The sequence below is a fragment of the Diadema setosum genome, chromosome 11 (genome assembly GCF_964275005.1).
Source record: "Diadema setosum chromosome 11, eeDiaSeto1, whole genome shotgun sequence".
In the NCBI taxonomy this organism is placed as follows: domain Eukaryota; kingdom Metazoa; phylum Echinodermata; class Echinoidea; order Diadematoida; family Diadematidae; genus Diadema; species Diadema setosum.
In genome coordinates this window covers 31714898-31741475 of record NC_092695.1, presented here as the reverse complement: position 1 = coordinate 31741475, position 26578 = coordinate 31714898, and the positions used below count along the sequence as shown (strand labels likewise).

General features: G+C 39.8%; 1 protein-coding gene across 1 annotated transcript; it reads left to right on the top strand.

The window, feature by feature from the left end:
• Positions 1 to 24635, top strand: LOC140234617 (uncharacterized). The gene is made up of 13 exons (XM_072314644.1): positions 1 to 254; positions 2792 to 2890; positions 4102 to 4206; positions 6309 to 6443; positions 7437 to 7573; positions 8907 to 9429; positions 10039 to 10106; positions 11772 to 11941; positions 12280 to 12349; positions 13769 to 13843; positions 14619 to 14762; positions 15408 to 17131; positions 23475 to 24635. The coding sequence occupies exons 1-13, from the start codon at positions 90 to 92 to the stop codon at positions 23522 to 23524; spliced, it is 3465 nt and encodes a 1154-aa protein (XP_072170745.1). The 5' UTR covers positions 1 to 89; the 3' UTR covers positions 23525 to 24635.
• The last annotated feature ends 1943 nt before the right edge of the window (positions 24636 to 26578 follow it).

Sequence of the window (26578 nt, the reverse complement as noted above, 5' to 3'; positions counted from 1 at the left end):
TGAAGATGGCGACCCGCATGAAAAGGAATAACCAGACGGATATTTTTGTGTCTAAATCCTTAAAAATGAAGTAGGAGTATAATTCAGGAATGGCGGAACGTAGAAGGATAATACCGGCCTCGGTTGGACCACTTTTTAGTGATCAGCGGGACACAAAAACACCGCCTGCACTGCGACTCGAACTCGATCTTCGAGAAACAACAGAGGAGACGTGTCCAGAGTTTGCCTACCCCGTCCTCGTTAAAAATGCTGGGGTACGTAAATCTCATGTCACCTTTTCGTGCTTCTAATGCATGGATTCCGTAGAACAAAATCTATCCTAACGATTGTGCAACTTTTTCACCTAAATTTCACGTTTTTCCTACTTTTTCCACACTTTCAAACTAACCCAACCTTTACTCACACCTTTTAGCCATTCATTTATACAGTCGTAGGAGGTACAGTGCTGAGATATGCTAGAAATAGAGTGTTCTCTTTTGTGGTGGCATGGCAATGTTTCTTTCCCCCAAACGAGAACCTTTACTACGTGGTTTTATGCAGCTCAGAATAAACGGGATGAAAGACAATTATCGAAGAGCTAGCCGCCATCTTTTCCTCTGGCTTCGCCAGCCAAAAATATATAGGGCGGGGCAAAACACATGAAATGTGAACTTGAGAAATCGTCCTAAGAAATGGTTGGCAAATAGAGAGGGGTCTTTTTCCCGGCGAAGTGCGCAATGATCATTCCTGCGACCTACCGCGCAATCACAAAATTTTGTAGTTTTTACAGAATTGAAAATGGATGCTGAAGGATAGGAATTGTTGAGATTGGTCTATACAGCATGTTTGAATATCTAATAAATTACATGCCGTGTGAAGAGATGCTCTCAAATTTTGATTGGCGAATGTCCTTAGCTTGCCTGAAGCGAAGGTCATGTAGAGTGTAATGTTGAAATCGATGCAGGGACGTGTTCTCGTTGTTGATTGGTGTGCTCGGGTGTTGCGTTGTTCTACTGGAGATCGTGTTGAAAGAGGATTTTTCAGAGCAAAATGATTTTGAGTGAATGATTTGATACTCTTCTGGACCGGTGCATCTCATTACAGCTCATTTGCATGATGTCAAAGTCGGGACCGTGTGTGTATGCTGTGTGGCTGCGCGTTTACGGTTTCTGTAATTGTTGGTGTGTGTACGTGTGTGTGTCACGTCGTCGCGCGTTGAATGAATGGGACATCGGATTGGAAGTTGAGTGGGGCTTGTTTAGTGGAGGGTGTCGTATTTTGGACGTCGTGCGGGATGTGGTATTTTCGGAGGGGGATAAAGATAGGATCGGAGCTTTTGGAATCGGGCTTGGTTTTCGATGCGATAATTTTAATGAGTGCGGGCCATATTGACGGATGGACTGAATGAAAACATTTCGTGTTGCGTATGGGCGCGAGGTCACGCACGGTCAGGCTGCACTACTGAGACTAGTTTCTGTGCCGCTGGTTGCGGCTGGGAGTGTGTGCATGCATGTGTTCGGTGGCTTTTGGGTGGCTGCCTTCATTCGCTTAGCCCGAGCGGCGTTCAGCTGTAATTGACGTGAGTTGGGTGTGTGTAAATCAGAAGTACACGTCTCGAACTTCAGCATTTTTTTCAAGGAAAATAGTGATGTTTTCCTCGCAAAATTCTTGAAGCAAAAAGTCAGTGATCATGATGGACACAGGTTCTACATAAAGCTTCTAATTTAAGGGAAACTTTCTATCATACCGGTGAATGTTTTTAGCAGTTTGCAATAGATTTATAATTTTGGTCGGCAAATTGAAATCGAGTTCTGCCCCAGATTTGGAAACTTGATGAAGTAATTAGTCCCGCGATTTTGAGCTTTGCAATGATCTAACAACTTAGATTTTATGGTATAATTAGTGCAAATCATTTTTGTAGACTATTTTAAAACTCAAAGCTAAAATCCAGCAACTGGAAATGAATGGTTTTTGTGTCTATAAATGGGCTCCAGACATTCTGTTAAGCAGCTACTGACCAGTACTGTCAGACATCTAATTCTTGCTTTGGTCTCTTTTAGTACTCTCTTTTACTTTTAGATTCTGCCAGAAAACTGTTTTACAGTTGTGACTACGCGCACTTTTTTTTTTTTTTTTTTACCCATCACTTCAGGAATGTTATCAATGCGTTGTCACCACTTATTCCACAGGACCATCTATTATCTAACGTTACAAATGTAGATTCTGTCCTGAAAATTATAAACTTCATCGCATTGTTTAAATCTTCATGTTTAAATATTTTGATAACAAATAACTAATTATGATATTATAACTGAATTTAGACCTACTTATTATTATCTACATTGGTAAATAATAATGTTAGACCATACAGAGACGTTTTTTTTTTTTTTTCCAATTTTTCAGATTACATGTTCAACTTGGGTCGGGATGAACTAGAACATTTTGGACCTCTATCTATATTTTTTTCTGTGCTTTTAAATTACTTTTTGTGAAATGATCATTTTACTTGCCTGTCATTATATTTCTGTTGAATTGTATTGCTTTGTCCGCTGTGTATGCCATGTTTCTAATTCTAGGACCTATTGCCTGATTTTTTATTTTTCTTTTTTTCTGTAGGGCCTAACAGTTACTTTGTACGATGTACATTTCAGTGGATGTTTGAGTAATTTGCTGTAATTTACAGATTGCAAGACTTGTACAGCAATCATCATTTATTTTGGACTCTTGAAGTGTGAAAAAATGACCAGTTGAAGGGTATCATACTCTTAATGGATTAACACGTGTTTGTGTTGTTGTTGTCTTTCTTTAACAGGGAGAGGAAGCGAAAGAAAGTAAAGTGTTCAATGATGTCGAAGAGGATGACCTGGCTGGTTTGGCAGCAATTGCCAAGAAGTTTGAAGATAAATACAATGTGAGAGTTTGTATTTCACCATTTTATAACCTCATCCTCGATCCTCTTGATACACTGCAGAAAATTTTATCATAACTTCTAGAGATATCAACTCATTGAGATCACTTGATTTTTCTTATTATTAAACTTTGCCTAGTCAATAAAATGTCAACCCTCTGCATTTTTAGGTGTTATTCATGCATGTTGTAATATTGTATGCTTTTAATATGTTTTCCATGAATCTTTGAGGTGTTGAAATCTTTGCATGTGTGCACTATTATAAAATGTATGCGTGGTTCATTTAGTCAGGTGAATATAAATTGTTCATTTTTTTTTTTTAATCTCTTTTTGTTTGGGGGGGGGGAGGGGAGGGGGTAGTTTTCTTTTTTCTTTTTTTTATTTCAAAAGATACAATAGTTGGTAAACATTGTACTGGTACATGTGCAAATCAACTTGTAAGTACTGTACATGTACACTCTGTACATGCATTTATTGTGTATCCAAGCAGCAGTTTCAGTCGGATGTCCAGAATGTACAAAATGTACAGTTTTAGTCCATAGCCTGTATGGAAATGCCTACAGTACAATATGTAATTGAAAACATGATGGATCAAAAATGAATTTCTGATTATACCATTCCTTGAATCACTTTTATTCATCAAAGTGATAGTCATTTAGTTTACTTTTGGTGTTCTAAGTCCCAAAGTTCCAATTTTTACCTGCTGGTATCAATTACATGTGTATGTACATGTACATGTATTTGTACATTAGCATTATTTCAGTATTGTGTATACCGTTAGTAAAGATATGATATATGCCATATACACACATCTCTGACTCCCCGAGTGTCAAAGTACAATGCATAGATACAAAATGTATATAATATGCAATCTGTATGAAGTTACATGATGCCTTTTTTTTCTGTTATCTCTTTATGATCAGCAGTTTCCACATATTACTTTATGTGTCTTTTTTTTTTTTTTTTTGGACATTCATATTTTATGTTAAGCAGAGTACACAGTCATGTGGCTTCAAATGACATTTCTGCACATTAGAGAATTATCAACTCTTGACACTTCAATAATTTTTGCCTGGGCAATAGATGTGTTTAGCATCTTGATGAGAAATACTGTACATACTGTATGCCCAGGGGGCATAATTCAGTGTCAGCAGTTGTGTTTACAATTTTCATAATCACCACGAGTGCATTTTGTGGGGTTCTTGTGTGCTCAGGTACCTTCCAAGAAAGGGAAGAAGAAGCGCATACGACTTGAGGATCTTCTTGATGCAGGCATGGGCTACGACGAATCAGATCCATTTGTTGACAATTCGGAATGCGTAAGTTGGAGAAAGATGTGTGTGTGTGTGTGTGTGTGTGTGTGTGTATGTATGTGTGTGTACTGAAAACCTTGTTCACACTAATCGTATTCATGTACAATTTGCAGTGATCTTATTGTGTTTACGCGTATGTATTGTATGAAATTGCTAAGTAACAAAAATAAAGTACTGCTGCGTGATCTTTAGAGCAGGGTGACTGATTCTGGGCAGGGGAGGACCCTTGGGAGTGAGCGTGTATCTCTGTTCAGCAGTGATTAAACTGGCACTGTTTACCCTAGTGCCCAGAACATACAATGTAATGCTCTAATGCTGAGGTGAGCCCAGGCATTTTGTCCATGTTGCACTGTAAGCTTGTAGCCACCTTCTTTGTTTTTATTTAAACTCTTTCAGTGCCATTGACTCCAGTGTGCACAAATCTCACACACATTCCTGTGGACACGAAATTCATGTGGCAGAGAGTTAAGGGAGGGGAGCAGATGAATAGAAAGGCTAAAGTCTGATGCTAAAGGAGCTACAATGAAACTATTAGCACTCGTGAATCTCATTTATCATCATACAATGTACTGTGGTGTCTTCCAGTAAAGAAGGATGTGTGAAGTGTTTGCAATAGCATACTGTACGAGCTGACATTTTCGCGGTGGTTTAATTTATTTTCGCAAATCGCCTTTGAACCGTGAAAATAACACACAAAAATAACGCGCGAATAACTAAGTTCAGTTACACCCTCGCAACCGCGAAATTAACAACACGCGAAAATGCCCTACAAGTAGCAATTCGCGAAAAATATCTGTATGTGAAAATTTCAGCTCGTACAGTATACAGTTGTAATAAGACTAGATTTTTTTTTTCTTCTTTTTTTTTACGCACATGATTGACTCCATTGTACAGCTGCACATACATTGTACAAGGAGCTGTAAATTTCTATTTATGGCAAAATTACCTCGGGAACAATATAATACTGGTAATTGTTTATACACACATTTCAGTCTGATATATTTTTACTAAGGATCACTCTGAGCTGCATAACTTCAAGTTTACATGAAAATGACTTCTTTGGTAATAAATTTTGTAGCATGAGCTTCAGGGGGTTATACACCTCAAGTTTATGACCTCGGTGAATGCTCTCGTAGTATACTCACTTGGAAGGATCTTGAAGTTACATGTAACTTGATGCTTTGAACTGTAATACACAGGTAACGGTACACGACACGTCTGCCATGGATAGCACAGAGTGAGATCCCCCTCCACCCCCACTCCCCCCCCCCCCCCCCATGAATGCAATGACCCCATGTGAATTTAGCAAGCAACGAGCATGTGGTTTAATAGCTTAACCCCTACAAACCAACACTGAATGAGCTTCATCAAATCTCTCAAATTGTTTACATACAAGCTAGCTTTTATATGTACAGTACACTGTACTGTATGCCCTATACATAAATTGTTCTGGTTGTTCAGTTGAAGTGCTGATATTACATGTACATGTATCTTGGTGGCTATCTTTTTTTTTTTCTCTCTCTCATGTTAGTAATTGTAGGTGTACAGTTCTTCAAATTATAAAGAATCAAATTTGCATGGGACAAGTGATCACTATGCATGAAATGGGGGTTATCGCAAGCCAGACACTGAAACTGATGACTTTTATTGAGTGGTTCTTGTTGATAAAACATGGCAAGTATGAACAATGATACTAGGTAATGTGTGAGTGAGCTCTTGTTTCTTGAGGGGCAATATCCCTATTATTAATCTAAGTTATCATTGATGATATACTTACGTTGTACAATGTGAACACACCTATTGAATGAGGCTATTAGTGCAAAGGATACAATGTAGATCACATTAGACACGACTGTTATCACACCTCCCCTCCCCTGGAAAAAACAAAAATGATAATAAAGTTTTAAAATAAATATTTCTGCAGTGAATGTAACATGCTACTAATGCTATTGTATAAACATTGTAGATAATGTTCTCAAATGTCAGAATGTGTAGAGTATCTTTGTTTGCAGTGTTTCTGAATATGGAGAAAATAACATTTAAACAAAGATGCTTGTACAGTCAGCATGGCTTGATCTTCTCTCTGCATTGATTTGTTTTGTTTACAGTATGATGAGTTGGTCCCGTCCAGCTTGACTACCCAGTTTGGTGGCTTTTATATCAACACAGGCCAACTCAAGTTTAGGGAGGTCTCAGACTCAGATGATGGAGACTTCCAGGGCAAAAAATCCAAGACACCCAAGGTAAAGATAAAATGAAAACTAGACAAAGACCCACAAAGTTTCAATTAGTTTTGGCCACATACATGTACTTTCTTCAATTCAATACAGAATTAGATTACTTTATATTTAAACAGGGTGTTACATACCATTTTTAAAGACCCTTTGCCCAGTCGGGCCAGCAGAATTTTTCAGATTGTTGCAAAACAATTCCCTAAACAGGAGTTTTACTTGACAAAAAAAATATAAACAAAATGATATGGAAAATCACTTGTAAGTCAAGACCTTAATTCAATGCAATCATTTGAATAAACAGCACATATTGATTGGGAGGCTAATTATCTTATGTACACAAAGGCAGTAAGAAAAACCCATGAATCCACAGATCAGTCTGTACAGCTATATACAGTACATGGAATTATCAGTAAAACCCAGTGATTGTGAAATGGCTGAATGAGCTGAATATTGATGATTACCTTTCAAAGGTCCTGTTTACCTTTGGAAGCAGTGATTTAAAAATGTTATCAAGATATCACATTTGATGCATATGTGTAGGTCAGTTTATCACAAAACATCCTACCATATAAAATTTTTGCAATAAAGCCTAAAATACATTGTATAAGGAGATTTATATCACTATTTGTCTCAATAAACCATGACTGGATGGTTTAGTCTGAAAACATTTTTATCATAACTATTGTTCACAGTTTGTATATTTAACAACACTTAACATTGATTATACTGTACTTATTCAAATTTTTGCATTGGTTTTTTTTTTTTCTATCCCTAACTCACAATTTAGAACTATTTTGAGGCACTAATGCTGGCTTTTTGTTTCTTCTGCAAGTGGTAAATTATGCCTTTATGGTGAGGTAATACTACATCAGTGCTACTGTTCAGATACCGTATTAGTATAAAGCAAAGAGATTCGGAATTATTTCAATGTTTTCTTGTAATTCTGGTCTTTATATTTTCTCTTGTAATTCTGGTCTTTATATTTTCTCTGTCTTTGGCCAGAAGAAGAAAAAACTGAAGCTGGAGAATGGTGAGCGGAAGAAAGAGAAGAAGATGAAAAGGAAATTTTCCAGCGATAGTGGTGGAACGGGTGATCGCATCTCTAAGAAAGTTAAGAAGCATCTCCAGAAGAAATTAAGGTAAGGATGTTCCTGCAGTTTGAGTATGTGTGTGTGTGTGTGCGTTTGTGTGTGTGTGATGTTCTGTCTTCACAGTGTGGCAATATTCTTAAAGGGTATGCATTAAAGGGGAATAGACCCAAATGCTTGAATACATGTGGATTTAGTGAATGAAACAATATTAGTAGAACACATCACTGAAAGCTTGAATACAATTGGACACTCCCTTCAAAAGTTATGAATTTTTAAAGTTTGCTACAAGTGCTGTATAATGGTCTTTTACATGCAGCTGGTGTCTTGAGACAGATTTGGTGTCTCTCTACTTTCTTAAGAATCACATCATCAAGCGTAGAACGATGATGCATTGTAAAAAGCTTTTTAAAGAGGAATGGGGGAAGAGAATCGTTTGATTTTTTTGGTTTATTGTAGAAACCCATGGGGGAATTGTTATTAGCATTGGTTGTGTAGCTTTACAATTGTGTACTATAGTATACAAATGATGCACAGGATAGAGTGTGTTAGTGAAGGTGCGGCGCGCTCGAGAGTATTGACAATGGTGCGACATGCACAAGGCGCAGCCGAGTGCATGTTTGCAAACGTTGTCAATACTCGAGAGTGTGCCGCACCTTCACTAACGCCACGAAATAATCCTGTGCATCATTTGTTTTATAAAATGGGTCGAAAACTAACAGCATTATTCATGTACCTTTGTGGGTCAATACCAGTCAGCTACATGTAGCACTCGCTCAAAAGTTAAGATGTCCGAAGATGTTCGTCCCAAACATTTACGCACGTCGCACTCGGAAATCCCGCACATAAGTACTGTACGTACGTATAAGAGTATACGTACGCCACGTGTTATGCACAAGAAAGGCCGCCGGCTGTTGTGGCAGCCCGCGGCCCGAACTAGAAGTTGTTTACAGGATTGACAGCGCGTATAGTAGCGCGTGACGCACTTGTAACAACTGATTGAGTGCGCACTGCTAGTGTAAACATTGTGACGTACGTCAGGCCAGGGAGGTGGAAGAGAGACTCTTCTTAGTGCATTTACTAAGAAATTAATGCATGCACACGTGACTCATTTCAGCGCTTCCAATTTGTTACATTCTTGAACCCATTTTATAATAATGGATAATTTGTTGAAGGTCATAAGGGAGGGAGGGTTTTTTTAAATTTAATTCTTGTTGTTGAGACCCGTGGGGGAACATTATTAGCATTGGGTGTTAATCATTACAATAATGTATTGTGGTTATGGATGATTTGTTGAATGTCATAACTATGCATGAGACATCTCACTGATGTTAAGATGTGATTACCATGGTAATGGCCACTCAATTTTGCACGCTTAATCCAGGGAGGAGAAGAAGAGGAGGAAAAGAGGTCCACGGATTATTCGCACGCCAACCGTGGCCGAATTACTGAAGCGCAATAACGTTGAATCCCCACAACCGCCCCAACCTCGTCCGGCTACCTCCTCAGTCAATGGTGCTCCTACATCTGCTGCAGTCGCCGTAGCAAGGACGGCCGTGTCTCAAGCCCCGTCTTCCACTGCTCAGAGGGCAGTGAGCTCCGTGGGTGGGACCCCGGGAGGGATGGACATGTCCCTGGATCTGGGCATCTCGGAGGCTGACCTGAACATGGACAAGGAGTTGATGGGCGCCATGAAGATGACCCTTGCCGCAATGAATGGGACTGACGGTCTGGAGGGGATGGGATTGACCGGTGGGGGCGCAGCGGGCAGTGGTGGGGATGTTGACAGTGATGCCAATGTGTCTCCAGTGGCGCCTGGAGCTGAAGAGGGGTCTTCCAAACAGATTGTCCCCTTACCTCATGCACTCCCTCTTCAGCTTGTGGACAACATACAAAAAATCAAAGAGGTATAAATGGAATGGTAGATTTAAAGGTTTGGTACATATGCATTTCCTCCTTTTTTCTTTTTTTTTTTTTTTTTTAAATTGGCATCAATATCATACACAATAACATGCACAAATGTTGGAATTGAGAGTGCAAAATGTGCCTAAGGGTGCAGTACTACATCAAGTATTACATGATAGATATATTTAGCTTTTACACCACAAGGTCCCTCACACACAGGCATACACACTCCATGAAAGCAAATGTAATACAATATTTCACCACATATGGCATATAAACTCTAATTGTTCAAAGAATGAATGAAAATAATGTAGTTGTCATTTGCCATGATGAACTTGTCTTGAGTTATGGCAATAATGCCACTGATTTTGCAAAAATGATTATTTCCCTGTCTTTGAAATTGTACAGGAATTTTCACTTCAGGTTTCCTCATTCATTCATCCATGACAATTGAGTGTTAGTAATTATTGAAACAACAAATGGGACTGTAACTACTACCATGCAGAAATACCTAACGTAACAATATTAAGTACTATGTTTACAGTTTATCTTCACATTTTTGTAAGTTGATTGTTTTTTCCCCCTCTCTTATGTTCTCATCCATTTTCTAGGCTGCCAGAAAATCTGTAGAGGGAAAGACCAAGTTCTTCAATGGTTATGTAAATGGTTTGCTGCTGAAGTAAGTTTGATACACTTTTGTCACATCTGTAGAGGACGTATAAGGCTGTGGCCATGTTGAAAGCCAAAGCATAGTTCTCTGAAGGGCTCAAAATTCATCTTCCATCATTTGGAATTTGCATCCAGTACATTGAAAGGGTCTACCGAAAAACTTACCCTGCTGACGCCTGTCAAGATGATGAGTTGCTTTGAAGTGTTTTGAGATCAAAAGTGTAGAATAATTGTGATCATAGTACACAACTTTTATTCTGGGACAGCCCTCCCCATTTCATGGACCATCCTGATCATCCTTGGTATTACAGAGAGATCCCATTAAAAGGACACGTTCACTTTCATATACATAAGGACTAAGAGAATGCAGCAATATTAGTAGAACACATCACTGAAAGTTTGAGGAAAATCGGACCATCCATTCAAAAGTTATGAATTTTTGAAGTTTCAGTGCTGCAATCGCTGGTTGAGAAGACTACTATAGCTTCTGCTTGTGATGTCACATGCATATAAGGAAAATATAATTAAAGGGGTGGTACAGTATCGGTGGAGATGAGAATTTGGCTTATAACTTTTTGCGAGACACCGAGAAAGCACTTATGACATAGTACAGAACATACTATTTTAAGAGGGATTCAAAGTTTATTTGATGAAAATCGGGTTTCGAATGACTGAAGCATCCAAAAACAAAGTAAAACAAAGCGATCGTAATAAAGTGTGGGTCCCACACTTTATTAAAATAGCCTTTTTTTGAGATCTCGGCCATTTCAAAACCAATTTTCATCAAATAAAAGTTGAATTCCTCATAGTATTACATGCTCTTTCATATTTCATAAGCGGCTTCTCATTATGTCACCAAAAATATTAGAAACCTGAAATTAGGTCTCAACCAAAACTATACGGTCCCTTTAAAAGTCAACATATTTACACTTCTCACATAATAAAGAGCACTTGCCTTGCCTCTTTCAGAAGGCAGGGGAAATAATATTACACTTAACATATGTCAGTTCCAAGTCGAGGGAATGTGTACTTTTTTATCCAAAGAATTAAATTTTGGGAAATTTTCCTTATATTTTCCTTATATTGTTCTGTGCATGTGACATCATACACTGTAGTAGCCTTCTCATCCAGCAGTGACTTCATAGAAACTTTGAAAATTCATAGCTTTTGAACGGTTTGATTGATTTTCCTCAAATTTTCAGTATTGTGTTCTACATTGCTGCATTCTCTCAATCCAAATGTATATGAAGGTGGACTTGCCCTTTAAGACAAAGGTCCTCTTGACCAGCTCATCTAATTTTTTTATGCCAAAGTTTTGTTTTGTCATAGACAGAAATATACTCTGAAACATGTTTGATACAGCCAGGAAAGACAAGGTTCAGCACACTGCTGTTACTTGATTCTTTGCTCAGTTTTACAATCATGGAGGGCACATGTAGTGTACTTTCATCAATATCAAGAGAGCAAAAAATTGAAAGCATGAAAACCCAGCTTTAATTGTATTACAATTTTACGTTACTAATGTCACAATCATTTTTTTTTTTTCATCATGATCATTATCGCTGTGAGTTGTTTTTGTTGATCAGTGCATGCCATGATGTCTTCCGCTCTACATTTTGTGCTAGATTTCGGTTTTCAGTGTTGCCTCAATGTTGTTTGTGTTGTTTCCACCCAGGATTGAGCATGGGACGAGGGTTTTGAGCTGCGGCAAGCGGTCGGCAGTGTACGGCCATCTGGCCAATCACCTGCCGTGCACGAAGCTGACGCTGCAGAAGAGAGCCAAGAAGTTACAGCTGGGAGCTCAGGACAATCAACTGAAGGAACCTCTACAGAGACTCAGGGAAGGTTAGTGCTTCCTCTGCATTTCTTGTAATACCCATTCCCGCATCTCCTTCTACTGATATTTGTGTGGTAGTCAAGACAAGTTGCTAATTTGTGTTACTCTCTGAACTTTTTCAGTTCATAACATTTTTAATATGTCTGGTTCCCCCCCCCCCCCAATTTTTTTTTTTTACTGATTTGCAGTACTTCTCTGATATTTCTGTGTTCGTATACTAAAGCAACATAATATCAGGATTGAATTTCCTTTCAATGCCAGCAAATTGATGAGGGTAAGATGTAGTATGGACTCAATCTTTGTTCCTACTTAATTTCGAAGAATGTTTCTATTTGTCTTTTCCTAGCTGTTGCTGAAGTCCTGCCAGAGCAAGAAAGGCGTTACAGGTCAGAGGTTGACGAGGCGATGCTAAACATGTAAGTGCTGGTTGTAGGGCCTATCTCATTGGCAGAGACTTCACAACTGTATAGACTTCACAACTGCAGTGACCGATCAGTCGTGGCAACTGGAGAGACACCCCCTCCCCCAAACAAAGGCTTGCGCTCTCACCATGTCTACTGAAGGGCAATGTCCGAGATGTCTGTTGACAAGATCACAACCAATATTGCTTTCTAGTTGGATCACCCCTGGAGCCATCTTCCTCATCTGCTCTAGCATCTGCTGCTGCCTCAGCATCCACAAACCGTGCTGAAGCTGCTACAACCGCTTCATCCTCCTCCGTCGTGCCCTTCTGGCCCCCCACTGCCCTTAGGTGGCCCGGTGGAGGGAATGTCCCCTGACAAGACAAGGAATTAGATCCTCTTCCAGGGTAGCACAAGGAGCAGCAGCAGTAGCGGGAATAAGTGACAAATAACAAAGACCTTGACTGGATGTACCTGACTTGGACAAGGAGTGGAGATGACTCCATGCCAACAAATGCTTAGTTCGATGGTCTCTGAAGTGGGTCATGCAGCATCACAGAGACGTCGCCACATCTCCTCAGTCGTCCTGGTCTCCAACAACATCTTGGAGACGTGGCGGCGATGTCTTCCAAGGAGCAGACTAAAAGACGTCTGTATGGTGTTGCTGCAACTGATGAGATGTTGCAGAGATGTAGCAAAGATGTCTCTGAAACCAGCACATCTTGGAGACGTGGTGGCCACGTCTTTCAAGGAGCAGACAGAATGCGTCTCAATGGTGTTGCCACAACTAATAGAGATGTTGCGGGATGTAGTTGAGACATCTCTGAAACCTGCTTGAGAGTGGACAAGTTTTTCATAAAAATCAAACATGTTTGATTTTCTTGCGATCTCCGGAGACCCAGCTAGTCTCCAGGAGACGTCACCTAGACGTTTCCACAAAACAGCAGAGGCTCGAATCGCCACCAGGTCACCACTTAGTCTCCCGGCCAATGTGATACCCGCTTTATGACAAGGACTGGTTTCTCCTCTTGCTTTTGTTACCATTGAAGCTTCCACTTTTTGAAGCAGGATGCAAGTGACATGGTTGTGCCTAGAGTTTTTAAAACTTTGTGAAAATGTTCAAGATTATTTTCCCATAACTAGTAAAAAAATGAAAAAAAAAAAATGAATGAATTTATTACCAGTCAGATATGATTGTATGATATTTTTAACAAGTGTGTAGTCATATGTAGTCTTTTTTTTTGTCAAGGATAATTTCACATTTTTTATCAAATGTGCAATGGTATAAATGGTATATTAGTAAAATGGTACATTCCTTCTAAAATCTAGGAATGTCATGGAACCATATTGTTTGCTGGGGTTATGTTTTGAGAGCATGATTGTGCCTGTGACAGGATTTTTGAGTGGGAATGCTCATTTCTTTTTCGTTTACAGGGTTCAAGGACCTGATGGCAAAATGATAGAGCAGAAACCACCAAAGAAGAAATTTGTCTGGGACGACAGGCTGAGGTAGGCCATGTATCTATCAAAAAAATAAATAAATAAATAAAATAAAATAGAATCAGTCCAGAAAAGCCACACTATCTACATGTTATCAAGAATTTCCCTCTTGTGTTTTACCCCTCTTACTGCAAGGGATGAAGGATGTTATTTCTGTGATATTTTTGATTCATACCTTGCACTGACTGGAAAAAGTATTGATACTTTTCACTCAGCTTAGTCTTTATTTCTCTTCATTGTATGAGGTGAATTTTTTTTTTTTTTTGTTGTTGTTCTGTGCTATGGTTATCAGTGTTCTGAATATTTTTTTCTCAGTGTGTGTGCATTACACTTTTGTATGGCAGTATAACAATTTTCTTCAAATTAGTGATTCTCATATCAAGTTGTTCTCATTGCAAGTAAATCATCATTTGTCAGTCAGTTGCAGTAAGAACAACTCGATGCCAGAATCATTAATATGATTAATATGCAGTACCCACTGTGATAAGGGATTAGAACCATCACTGGCTATTGGGCAGAAGAGAGGTTATACATTCTAGTGGGCATGACGCCAGTCTAACAATCAGAAGGTTGTTTGTTCAAGACCCGAGTGTGTATGCCCATGATTTTTATCATGGCTACTACTAAGATACTGAATAATCTGTGTGCATTTCTATTGCTGTTAGGCAGTTTGTCAATTTGTTGCAATATTGTTATGTTATTAATTGTTAAAGGACATTACCTACTCAGCATTTTTTTACCATGCTTTCTTCAACCTCTAAACTACCTGTTTGCCACGAATCAGAAAGCTGCTGTGCGATGTTGTTCTGGTGAAGGTGAAGACGTTTGAGATCAGCAAGTCTCGAACCCAGTCTGCCGAGGAGTACCTCAAGGCATTCCTGGAGTCAGAGGTCAAGGGTCTCTGGCCCAAGGATTGGATCCAAACAAGGTAGGGTCAACTCCTGCCAACAGTGACAAGCTTAGTACCCTGAAATTGAACTGGGACAGAGTTTATGGGCGTCAGTTAGATACTTCAGAGGACCACTGTCTGTAGAAGACTCCTGCCTGCAATGTTTTTTGTTGTTGATGTTGTTCAAGAGTGTTAGTCAGATATCAGACACTTTAAATTGTTAGACTGTACATGTCAGTACAAATCTGTCAATGTTTGGATATATCTCTGTACCATTCTAATTTGTTTCCTTTGATATAATGGTGTGTGTGACATACTGAGGGATTTCCAGTTATAGTTGACAGCCTCCTATACCAGGGATTCTGTATGTTACTAGTATTGTCACCCCAGAATGCATACATGCCTTCTTTTCCATTTCAGTAGGTATATTCCTGTTTTTTACAATAGAAGAAGCCTTGTTCAACCTTGCATTTCTATTGTGAAAATTTACTATTGGTGATGTGTGGAAGATGGATGGAAAATCTTACTTTTGCAATATTTTCATCCATTTATTTTCTGTTTGATTGAATGTCAGGGTTGTTGGTATGCAAACTGTCATACGAGGTGGATTTTCTTTGTGAGTTTTGGCGAGAGGATGTATGTCAACAGTTTATATCTTGTGTTTTTTGCCCTGTCAATCTCCAGGAACCTATTCAAAGAAAGCCGAGATGTTCATGACCAGGTGACCTCCAGTGCAGCCAAGCAGCGTAAAGTTATGTCTGGTGGTCCGAGGAAGTTACTCGTCAGTAAGAAAGCCGGGGAAGAGGGGGAGGGGTCAAGCATGAACCCCGCCCCCTCCGCCTCTGAAGCTGTCCCGGCAGAGGATGAACCTTCCAGCTCCCAAACCATTAGCAAGATGGTGGGCAGTCCCATAACCGCCCAGCACTTGGAGGATGTGCCGACGTTGCTGGACTATGTGGGTAGCGGCGAGGACTCCATGGGAGCAGACATCCCTAGCTCTCAACAGAAGGAGGCCGAGTTGGGGGTGTTATCTTCCGACAGCAACCAGGAGGTGTCTCCGAGCACCGGCGCTGGTCAAGGTGGCAATGTGACTGGTGCCAATGTAAGTGCAAGCGGTATTACCACCACAGGGGAAAGTAACTTGAGCAGTCAGCATGATATTCTGGACCCGGGCTCCTCCCCCTTGCAACCCCTTGACCCAGAGTTCCTGGTGAACCAGCTGCTATCCAAGGAACTGGTGACAGATATGCATGCTGGTGATTCCACAAGTGAAACTAGTACACCAGTTCCTCCAGGAGGTCCGCTTGGAAGCCTCAACCAGACAGTTATGAACAGGACTAGTGACGTGAGTGGTGGCTTGCTAGGACAGGTGGACTTGACACCAAAGGGTGGGCAAGGGTTGGGGAAGAAGACAGTCAAACCAGGTGGAGAGCCATTCTCGAAGCAACTAGGTACAGACTTTGATCCCAGCCAGCAGCCATATGCTGCCAAGTTGTCGGCAATTAGTAACGCACATACCATGAGAACTCTACACAATCAAGAGCCTGGCTTGCAGGCTAAGGATGTGACATCGTCTGGTATGGTGGGGACAGGTAAGGTCCGTCCTATGGGTGGCAATGTGCCCACGAGAGACATACCCGTATCACAGCCAGTGATCAGACTAATGAGGGACATGACTATTGAGAAAATGACGGCCCAGTCAAGCAGCCGGGTAAAACTCCAGACTGTGCAGCCGAAAGGTGGGACGACAAGTTCTGTTGCAAAGAAGCAGAATGTACCAGGTGGTGGTCATGCGAAGGCCTACCCCCAGTCTGCTAGCAATACTCCGATACAGGGTAGATCAGGTGTGACAAGTTCACGGATGAATGTGGGCGGGGCCATGGACCCAACATCGCTACCTCAAATGTCGAGCCAGCAGGTCTCCCCCGGCAACGGCAACATCCGTGTGTCTCCATCATCACAATCTACCTCTCTCCACACTCCATACATCACTGCTGCCACTCAGCAGAGGTCACAAGGCTTGCACGGCGGGAGCTCCGCCTTCAAGGCGCCCTCACACAGCATGCCCGGCCAGTCCGCGACAACCCTCCCACCCACATCGCCATCAGCAGCCCACAGCTACTCGCCGACATCGCAGCAGTACCCTCCCCACCAACAATACAGCCCTGGCCACACTTCTTCCATGGCAGCCTACTCTACGTCGCCCTCCTACCAGGCCATGGGGAGCTACGGCCAGATGCCTCTAAGCGACATGACGGCAAGGCAGAGCTCTGGGGGTGGAAACTACACCAACAGCTTCCCGATGCCCAAAGTGCAGAGCTCGGCCCAGGCTGGGGTACCCCAGAGCCCAGGGGACGCTGTTATCACAGGCCCCGCTGCTGGTACATACTTCCATACTCAATCAGCAGGTGAGACTTGTACAGCAACATGGCAGTTAGCTGCCAAGGCTGATGTTTCCTGATATAATTGTAGTGGTATTTAGTGCAAAGTTTTATCGCCTGTAGGTACTGACTGACATTGAAAATATGTCTGAAATATTAGTTCAAACTTTAAATTCTGTTTAGCATTGAACACACACACAAAAACGACATTGAAATGCTCGAATGCTTTAATAGATAACCTCCAGTATCCGTCAGACAAGATGGTATGATATGTTGCTAAAGGATGCATCATTTTCAGCACTGTTGTTTTTCACATGAGCCTACAGCATGGCCTTCTATAGTGATATGCAGTAATGTCCCATGCTTTTTAGTGTTCCGCAAATGAACAGAACTTGTCATGTTTTACTGGTAAATTTAAGACATTTTTGTGTCTTCATATGCTGCATTTCCTCCAACAAGATATTGGAAACTGACAGGGATCTAGCTGACAGCTGACTTGAGCTTTTCCCACAAAATTACCAATTATCTTTATCTATGAAAGTACAAGTTATATATAGTTTCATTCAGTGCAATGAATATTTGACAGTTGGATATTTTTGCTGTAAATTTTTTAACAAAAATGTGTGTGTGATTCTCTCCATTCTCTCCTGTTACCTCCTACCTCCTCATGAACTTGTTTCAACGATCAACCAACAATCAATCTTTATCTTTGATGCCACGCCTTCTATCCCACACCCTTACCCGTACCCCATTACCCCATTTCAGGGGGTATGCTGCCAACCATGCAGACCACCCCTGCCCCCTCCCACCCACTCCCTCCCGAGGCCCTAGACCTCCTTTGTACCCACCAGGCATTTGCAGGTAATAATATCGAGGCGTTTGGGAGATTCGACCACAATTTATTCTGTGATGCATGCTTTTCCAAAGTAGCTCTCTAGAAAGATTTATATGTGCATGCATGGACTCTTGTGCACTTGCACGCTCATTTTTGTCACCGATTTCATGTAGATTCAGTTATTATTGGACCTTTGTGGGTTTATCATCTTGAATCAAGTTCAACCTTCTGTGACATGTTGTGGTTTGGTTGTAGTCTGTGTCCATTCATTCGCTTGAAAGCTGCAACATAAGGCAGATGCTTTCATTTTTTTATAGTTTCATTGGAAGAGGAAGAAAATATTTCTCAGAGATTTTCTATGAAGAAGCCACAGCTAGGCCACTTCACTGCCCTACTATTATTATTATTGTTGTTGTTGTTATTATTATTATTATTATTATTATTATTATTATTATCATTATTATTATTATTATTATTATTATTATTATTATTATTATTATTATTATTATTATTATCATTATTATTATTATTATTATTATTATTATTATTATTATTATTATTATTATTATTATTATTATCATTATTATTATTATTATTATTATTATTATTATTATTATTATTATTATTATTATTATTATTATTATTATTATTATTATTATTATTATCATCATTATTACCTCTGCCAAGGAGGTTCTGTTTTTATCAGCATTGGTTTGTTTGCTTGTCTGTTTGCAAAATAACTCAAAAAGTTATCAACAGATTTGGATGAAACTTGCAGGAAAAGTTGATAATGACACAAGGAAGAGACGATTAAATTTTGAAGGATTTTTTTTTTTTTTTAAATCTTGGCAAATAGGGTCAATGAACTTTGGAGTTCAAGCTGCGTGTACTTGATGTTTGCATACATGCACTTAAAGTGCACATTTTGCTCCAGGCGCCACGCGGCATGCGGGAAGCTGATGAGGTAAACAAAGGCTTCTTTGTCATTGGGAAATTGGGTTTTTCAGCATGCATGTACAGGTGTAAATGAGCTACTTGACTGAGATCTGTGCTCACCGAGTGCTTTTATAGTTTTCATTTTTATTGCAGTTGGTTATTGCAGCATCTGTATGCACTCAGCTATATCGTACCCATCATCCACAAAGTAGACTCGGTCTGTGTAATGCGAGAGACAACACTGTATTTTTGGTTGCTTGCTGAGTTTCACGTACAGATGGTTCACATGTGAGTTAAATGTCACAAGGTCATTGGACGTGAGGAAAATATTGTTCACAGTCACACAGAGTCACTCAGCAGCCCTCATAAACGTCTAGTTTGTTATGCATCCACCATTTGTCACTCAGTACATGCAGCTATCTGCTACTTCCCTCATGCTTACTTGGTCATCCGTATCCCATCAGAAAACATGACTTATTCTTCTTTTTTTGTACGTTTGATTGCTGGAACATGCGCGTGTGTAGACTGAGACAGCATTTGCTTTATAATTAAGTGCCATTATTAGATCACGTCAGATGAGCTAGCATGAAAATTCCATTGTCCTTTGCCCGTTCTGCAAATTGCACAAACTCATTTATCTACTTCCAGAGTATTTGTCTTCACCTCCATAATGCACAGATAGTTTGTTTTGGGTGTTTTTTTTTTTCTCAGACTTGCCAGAAATCATTCCAAAACACCAGGAATACACAAGGCAGTCAACACACATGTGACTCAGACTATCCCTATGGTGGCCAAAAGATTGAAATAAAAAAAATGATAAAGCAAATTTTGACATGATATTCTGTGTTGATCTCAGTTTCATTCAGCCCATGCTTACAAGGCCCAGGGTCAAATCTCCATACCCCTATATATTATGATATATATGAGCCGATTTGGTTCACTTCTAAATCCCCATCCCTGAGAGCTAAGGTTTTGAACATTGTGGAAGTTTCTTGATAGGTAACAAAATATGTTCTTGGGATATGCATTGTTCAGTGGGTCCGTCATTGTGTACAGGGAAGGGTACTCAGTAATAACACTATTTTTCAGATTTGAGTGAAATGATGTAAGTGTATTATCATACTTTTTTTTGTGTGTGTCGTATTCTTTATATGCCTATTATCTATTATTATTGGCCAGATTTAGCAAATTGTCAGGAAGTCAGCGATTGTTCAAAATGGAGCAAATATCTGCTGTTAATTACACAATTTGTGTACCTTGACTTGAGAGATCAGTAGTGACGCGAAAGTTGTGGCCAGTTTAATGTCAGTATTCTTTGAACACAGCGCGTAGTGATTGCCTTGAAATACTCGTCCTCTTTCACATGGAGGTTGCCATGGAGTTGGTGATGCTTTTCAAGTTTTCCCTGACTTTCTCTGATCTGCTGCTTTAGTGTTCTTCTTTCTGTCTTATGTGAAACTTGGTCTTCCATAGTCTTCTGTTAGAAGCAGAAAAGTTCTTGTCTTTTAGTCTTTTCATCATTGTTACATTGTATAACTATGAAATGAATTAAAGGAAGATAATAAAAGTGAATCACACTGCATTGTCAGTTTGATTTTCTTTGTTCTTTTTCTGTTTTTTTTTTCTTAAATTGGAATTTCTATTTATTCTTATTTGCCCTGTATTCAGTGAACATCTACAAGTTCAAATCCACTTATGCTGATGAAGTTCCCCAGCAGCTACAGTTGATATTTCTAGTTCCATTAATTATCTTCTGAATGTTTGTCTGTTTGTCTTTTTCCAAATAATAGATTATTGCCTTCCCATTGTAAACAGATTTCTTTTCCCTTGTGTGATGCTTTTTACTCAATGGAAGTTGATTTTTGGCGGGACAAGTTCCCCTCCTCAGCTCCAAATACTGTAGAATGCATGTATGGTTGAGTTAGATCTAGTATTATCTAGAGAGTTGAGTTAGATCTGGTATATAATATGTAGAGTTGAGTTAGATCTGGTTCATGCATCTGTAAGTGGTCATATTGCACATATTTGCATGAAGAAGCAATCTGTTGCATGGACTTGATAGATTGGTATCAGCCCGACTTGAAATTCATCCCTCGCTGAGTATTCAGAGTCCAGTGACTTCACCCATCTACTCTAGTCGTATGGAATGCATGATGGAATCACTCCATAGAACCGGTCTGTGTGTCCCCATCTTGTTCTCATTAGATTACTGTCACATTCCTATTGTGCACGTCATGATTGTGATTCCCTGTATTATATGTATTTTTCCCCCCTTACACAACAATTTATCTATCATATTGTAAAGACTTATACTCAGCATGAGGCTTGCGTTTCACTTTATCCTTTCTTTCCAATTTGATTGATATTTTCACTTGTGGATTGCATTTGATATCTGAATATTTTGTTTCAAACTTTATTGTAAAATACCCACAGGGTTTATTAAGCAGTGAGAAATTAGACAAAAGTTCCATGAATTTTTTTTTTTCAATTATTAACCCTTTGTGTGCATCAAGTTCCAATTGATACAGAAAACCCTTTAAATTGAACACACAGTCCAAAGTCCCTGATACAGAAAATGTTAACAATTGTGGCCTTTTTAGTTGCAGATTTACACACGTGTGAAACTTGAAGGCAAAATTGAAGTGATAAGATGTCTCACACACTCAATAAACCAGGATTTGTTGACTTCTGCTTATGCCTTACAAATATGACTTCTGCAGTTGATCTCTGTTACGAGTTTGGCTTTGCAAATTTCTGACAGTAGAGACTTGGCCTACAATACAAACATAGATGACATACAAATTTGTAGACTCCGCAATCGAAAAAGAATAGTAAAACCGTGGCTGAGCCAAGAGCTTGATGTGGTTATGGCCTATATAGGCATGCACAGTCTAGAGATTCAAAGTGCTTTATTTTTAGCCAATTACTTATTTATTTTTATTTTTCTGTGTGTGAGCAGTGGCAATTAAAGTTTATTTTTCCGTCGTTCAAAAACTGTTAACTCCTGTTTGTGAATGCAACTAATATCCTTGTGGATAAGACATATGATGTAGATAATGCATATTCCTGAGTATATTGGAGCCATGCAGTGCACTTGTAAGGTATCTACATTGGTGCGAAAATGCTTTTGGCATATGTACCCCCTGTGTTTATGCATCATTGTACGACTGTAACTACCTTTGTAGACAGCTACTACATGTACATCACTTCAGTTTAATGGACTTAAGATTATGTACTAATTTATTTCCAAAACAGGTGTACTGTGCAAAACTGTTCACTGAGCTCCAAGTTATCTTAGTTCTATAGTGTTCATATTTGTCAATACATTAAAAAGTATCATGTAGGTCTACATTTAGAGGGGCACGTGTATGAGGTTGTTGTTAGATTATGCGACTATTAGTACGATATTTTGGTATGCCCACTACCGTGTAGGGTGTTTGAAGCCGATGCTTTTTTTTTCATGCAAACCAACCTAAGGTTTTTCAGGATGAGGAAAATGCATACCTGGTAATTGATGCATGAGAAACCATGCATGGGTAAACAGGATAAGCATCAAGACCTTCACCTGTGCTTCCTATCAAACGTTGGGTGTGTGCACAAGCCAAAATACTGCATTCGTTTCTGCCGTTGATTCTCTACCCAGGGGCCATTCTTTTTACAAGGGTTGGACGATATGCCATCAGAAAGTGAAATACATAACCCATCTGTTTTTTCTTTCTTTTCTCACATCACTGGAGTCACTTTCTATCTGTTTATTATTTACTGTATTATCTTTCCTGCCATGCTGCTATTTGTGTATGCATGTATGCAGTTACTGTTCATACATATTCATATTTTTAAGTAATTTTCATTGTGCCGATTTGCAGTCAAAGTAAAAGTTTGATTAAAGGCCATGTAGGATAATAACGCATTTGGATCAACCTGGGTAATCTTGGGTTGCCACAATAAAAGATTGCTGCACACAGTATTGCGTGGGATATAAACAAGGGTGACACTACATGTGCTCCTGCGCAATTGCAATAGCTCTGGTCTTATTTTCTCCAAGGACTTAGGGTTAGGGTTGTGATTGGGTTTTAGGTTTAGAGTGAAGTGAGGATTAGGATTAGGGTTAGGGTTATGTTTGTGTGTAGGCGTTATGTTTGGCTAGCGTGCAGATATTTCATGGGATCAATTGTCGCAGGAGCAAATGTCATGGAATCATTAACGGGGGCTGCAAGCAGGAAGCTGTTGTAAACGGGTGAATGCTAGCACTCTTTCCACTGTGCATGACATTTGTTCATACATTGCACACTCACCAGTAGCCAAGCCCAATGACAAATAGAAGCTCATCGTATTTTCATTGTATGCAACAGCAACACAGTTCACTATGCTGTAGGTACAGTTTGCCACGTTGTCATACCCTTTATCAGGCACATTAGACATGCACCAATTTGTTTTGTTCTTGATAGTCTTGTTCCTGTTAATTTGCATCATCTCAGCTTTTTGATTATTCTCTGTATGATGATATCGTGCTACATATTTCCTGCCCGTGCAACCCCCTACATCGTTTGTTCACTGCTTCTATTCTATCTCTTTTGCCCTCTCTCTTCTCCCTCACAGACCCCAGATACGTTGGCGACGGCTCTTCCAGCCAGCACCGCATCCACTGAATCTGCCCCCCTGCCTCCCTCGTGCTTCATCTCCTGTGCAGGAGTACAGCTGGAAGTGTTGACCTTTCTCTGAAGGCGACCTTTTGCTGTCCTGGGCGTCAGTCAATGCAAACCACTCTCCTACAATTAAGAAGCTGGCTGCCACACCTTACTGTTTTTACTGATGGTACATGAAAAGATTTATTATCTCTTTTTTTGTTGTTGGCATTACTGTACTTATCCCTCTTTCTATTTCAGTTTATAGTCATATATTTGCTATCTGTTGATCACTTCACTGAATTATATCTGTGAGACACCACTGCACGTGTGGGTCCCCGACCGCAGACTGTTGGCGATTTTAGTGCGGACAGGGAACGGGAAGCTCATCGCATCAGCTCCATAATGCAGAAATTCATCCTTCCGACCATAACCCACATGTTTCCTCTGCTAAAGTGGGTGTGCCTAGATGTTTTTAGCTTAGCAGCAGGACACGCCCACTTTGAAAGGCAGCCAAGATTTGTGCTTGCTGTGGCTGAGAGGAGTGATGGCAGTACTTCTCACTGACTAACTGATGAACAAACAAACAAACATGCTGCAAACAGACGTACCAAAACTGTCTCACACCAATCAGGCACTTCCCATGGAGATTCCTGTAATTGTCTGCCAAAAGACATAACAGATACTGCAAACAGGACCTTTCAATGCAGATCATTACTGCCAGTGTGTTGTTCCAGATGTACCGATTCGAATAACATCAGTATTTTGTCTACTTGTGTGTGTAAATGGCAATTGCAATAGCCTTTAAGTGTGGACCATCACGAAGAGAACATGCCAGTGGGCACACACAAACCTTGGCCTCACACTAATTCACTCAGTCAGTGGGAGTGGTAGGCTGTGACCCTTGACAGTGCATATGTTGTATTATGGAGTGGATGCATGTAGAAGCAGTAGAGGTGGCCCTTTGATATACCTATTGCGAGCGCATAAAATGCTAAGTGCATGAAGACAGTGGTCTTGTGTAATATATAAGAAGTACGGCCTTCAAGTCGTTGGTCCACCAATGGGTGAACTGACAAATCAGACAGGCCTATACATTATCAAAGACCCTTTTTACTAGTGTATGTGTGTGTGTGTGTGTCTCTGTGTGTCTGCGTGTATGTATGTGTATATGTGAGCAATTGTAGATGTGTTCAAACCAGGACTGTTGTGGGACTTCACACTAATTGCTAAATTCTATTTACCTGAAACATGGAAAAGTTCACATTGTGCAGTGGCAGATCTACGGGGGGATCTACGAGGGGTTAGCTGGTTTAAACCCCTCCTTAGGCTGCCAAGTGAAAATGTGATGTGCACAGAAAAAAAGATGTGTTCATGCACTGCTTTTATGGTCTCAATTGTGTGAGGAGATACCAGGAAAACATCACTTATGGGGGTTCAAAATTGCAACAACCGAATACACCCCCCCCCCCCCCATTAGCAAAAAGCTACCGGGTAGATCTGCTCTGTGTGCACAACTAAAGCGTGGGAATACTGCATCTACTTTTGTTGTCCACATAAGTTTATACTGTCGCTGGAAAAGCCTTGACAGTTGGAGAAAAGAGAAGCTCACGAAAAAATTATATCTAACAAGACCAAACATGAAAGGCCCATCATGTAAACATTTCCACTGTGACAGTAGATTCTTTATTGGTGAGCTGATTGCCATTTATATGGAGGCAGGGCACACTGCAAGTTTATGCCAAGCACACTTGTGTAGGTGCATAGAGCAAGTTCACACTCGTGGCAAGCAAAGATTTCACAAGAGTTAAGTTGGATATGCATCTTGTAGAGGGACAGGGGTTTTGGTTTTGGTATTAATGCATTAAGGTCACCATTGTAAAGCCAATTTGTTCCATTGGTCAGTTGTACAGCAAAGAAAAGATGAAAGATCAGTATATTAGCCTAGAAGTCCTGGTTTAAAAGGAAAAAAAAAAGTTTTTCTACTGTTGTTTAGTGTGAGTGTGGTGTCTGTATACACATGCAAGATAGAAGTATTATCAGTTTCTGGGCATTTTGAAAGATTCTCTTCCCATTGTCAATGATTCAAATTCCAGATGGTCTGTAGCTACCTGTTCCTTAGAGGTAAGAATAGGTTTTTTTTTTTTGTGTGTGTGCCATAACAAGGTTTACAGGAACACAAACAAAATCAAGCTCAAAGAATCTATGCTGCTAAAATGTTTCATGCAAAATCTCTACCCTTAATGCAAAATCTCTACCCTTAAGATACCATCTTTGTTTTGTTTTTTATTATTTTTTTCAAGTCAGAGACATCTTGTTTTATTGGTCTTAAATTTTGTCATATGTAGGGCAAGTCTTCCTCTGCCTTAAAGGCTTTACAGAATCTCTACAAACAGAAAGAGAAGGGCAGATTATCAACACTTGCACATTCTGATGTGTACTGCTTGTGGACCAAGGATGTCCGGATGCAGCTTAACAAATAGCAAGAAGTTATTTTTTTATATCAAAATTTGTTTGTTTATTTATTTATTTATTTTTTGCTTTCATATGTTCTCCCTTGTTGGGGATTGAGAGGGGATGTTTGTAACAGCTTTGCTCTTTAAAAAGTATTTTTGGCATTTTTTTTTTCAGAGAAATCTTTAACCAGTAAGGGACGATCTCATTTTCAATCATCAACCAAATGTTATTGAATAACCAAAGAGTTGGGAGGAAAAGCAAAACCTTTGCAGTAAAGTTGAAACAAATATCGATTGAAAGAGAAAATGAATAACGTAAAATTGATAAGAATCTTCTCTTATACCATTTTTGTTTTTTTAGCTCACCGATAATTTGTATTAGTATGACCAAAATTGTGTCATCATCCCCCAAGAGTGCGTGGGAGTTGCATGAAATGGGTTGATGATTTTTTTTTTCCCCTGATTGACTGAATCACACAGCCATCAGGCTTGTGGTTCCTGTAGTCAAGTGATGACATGAGCATAGTTTAGTGGCTATCAAGGGGGCTTTCAGGACAAAAATCACATAGAAATTAAAGATTAGATGAATGTAAATTCATCATGAATAACCATTTTATGGAAA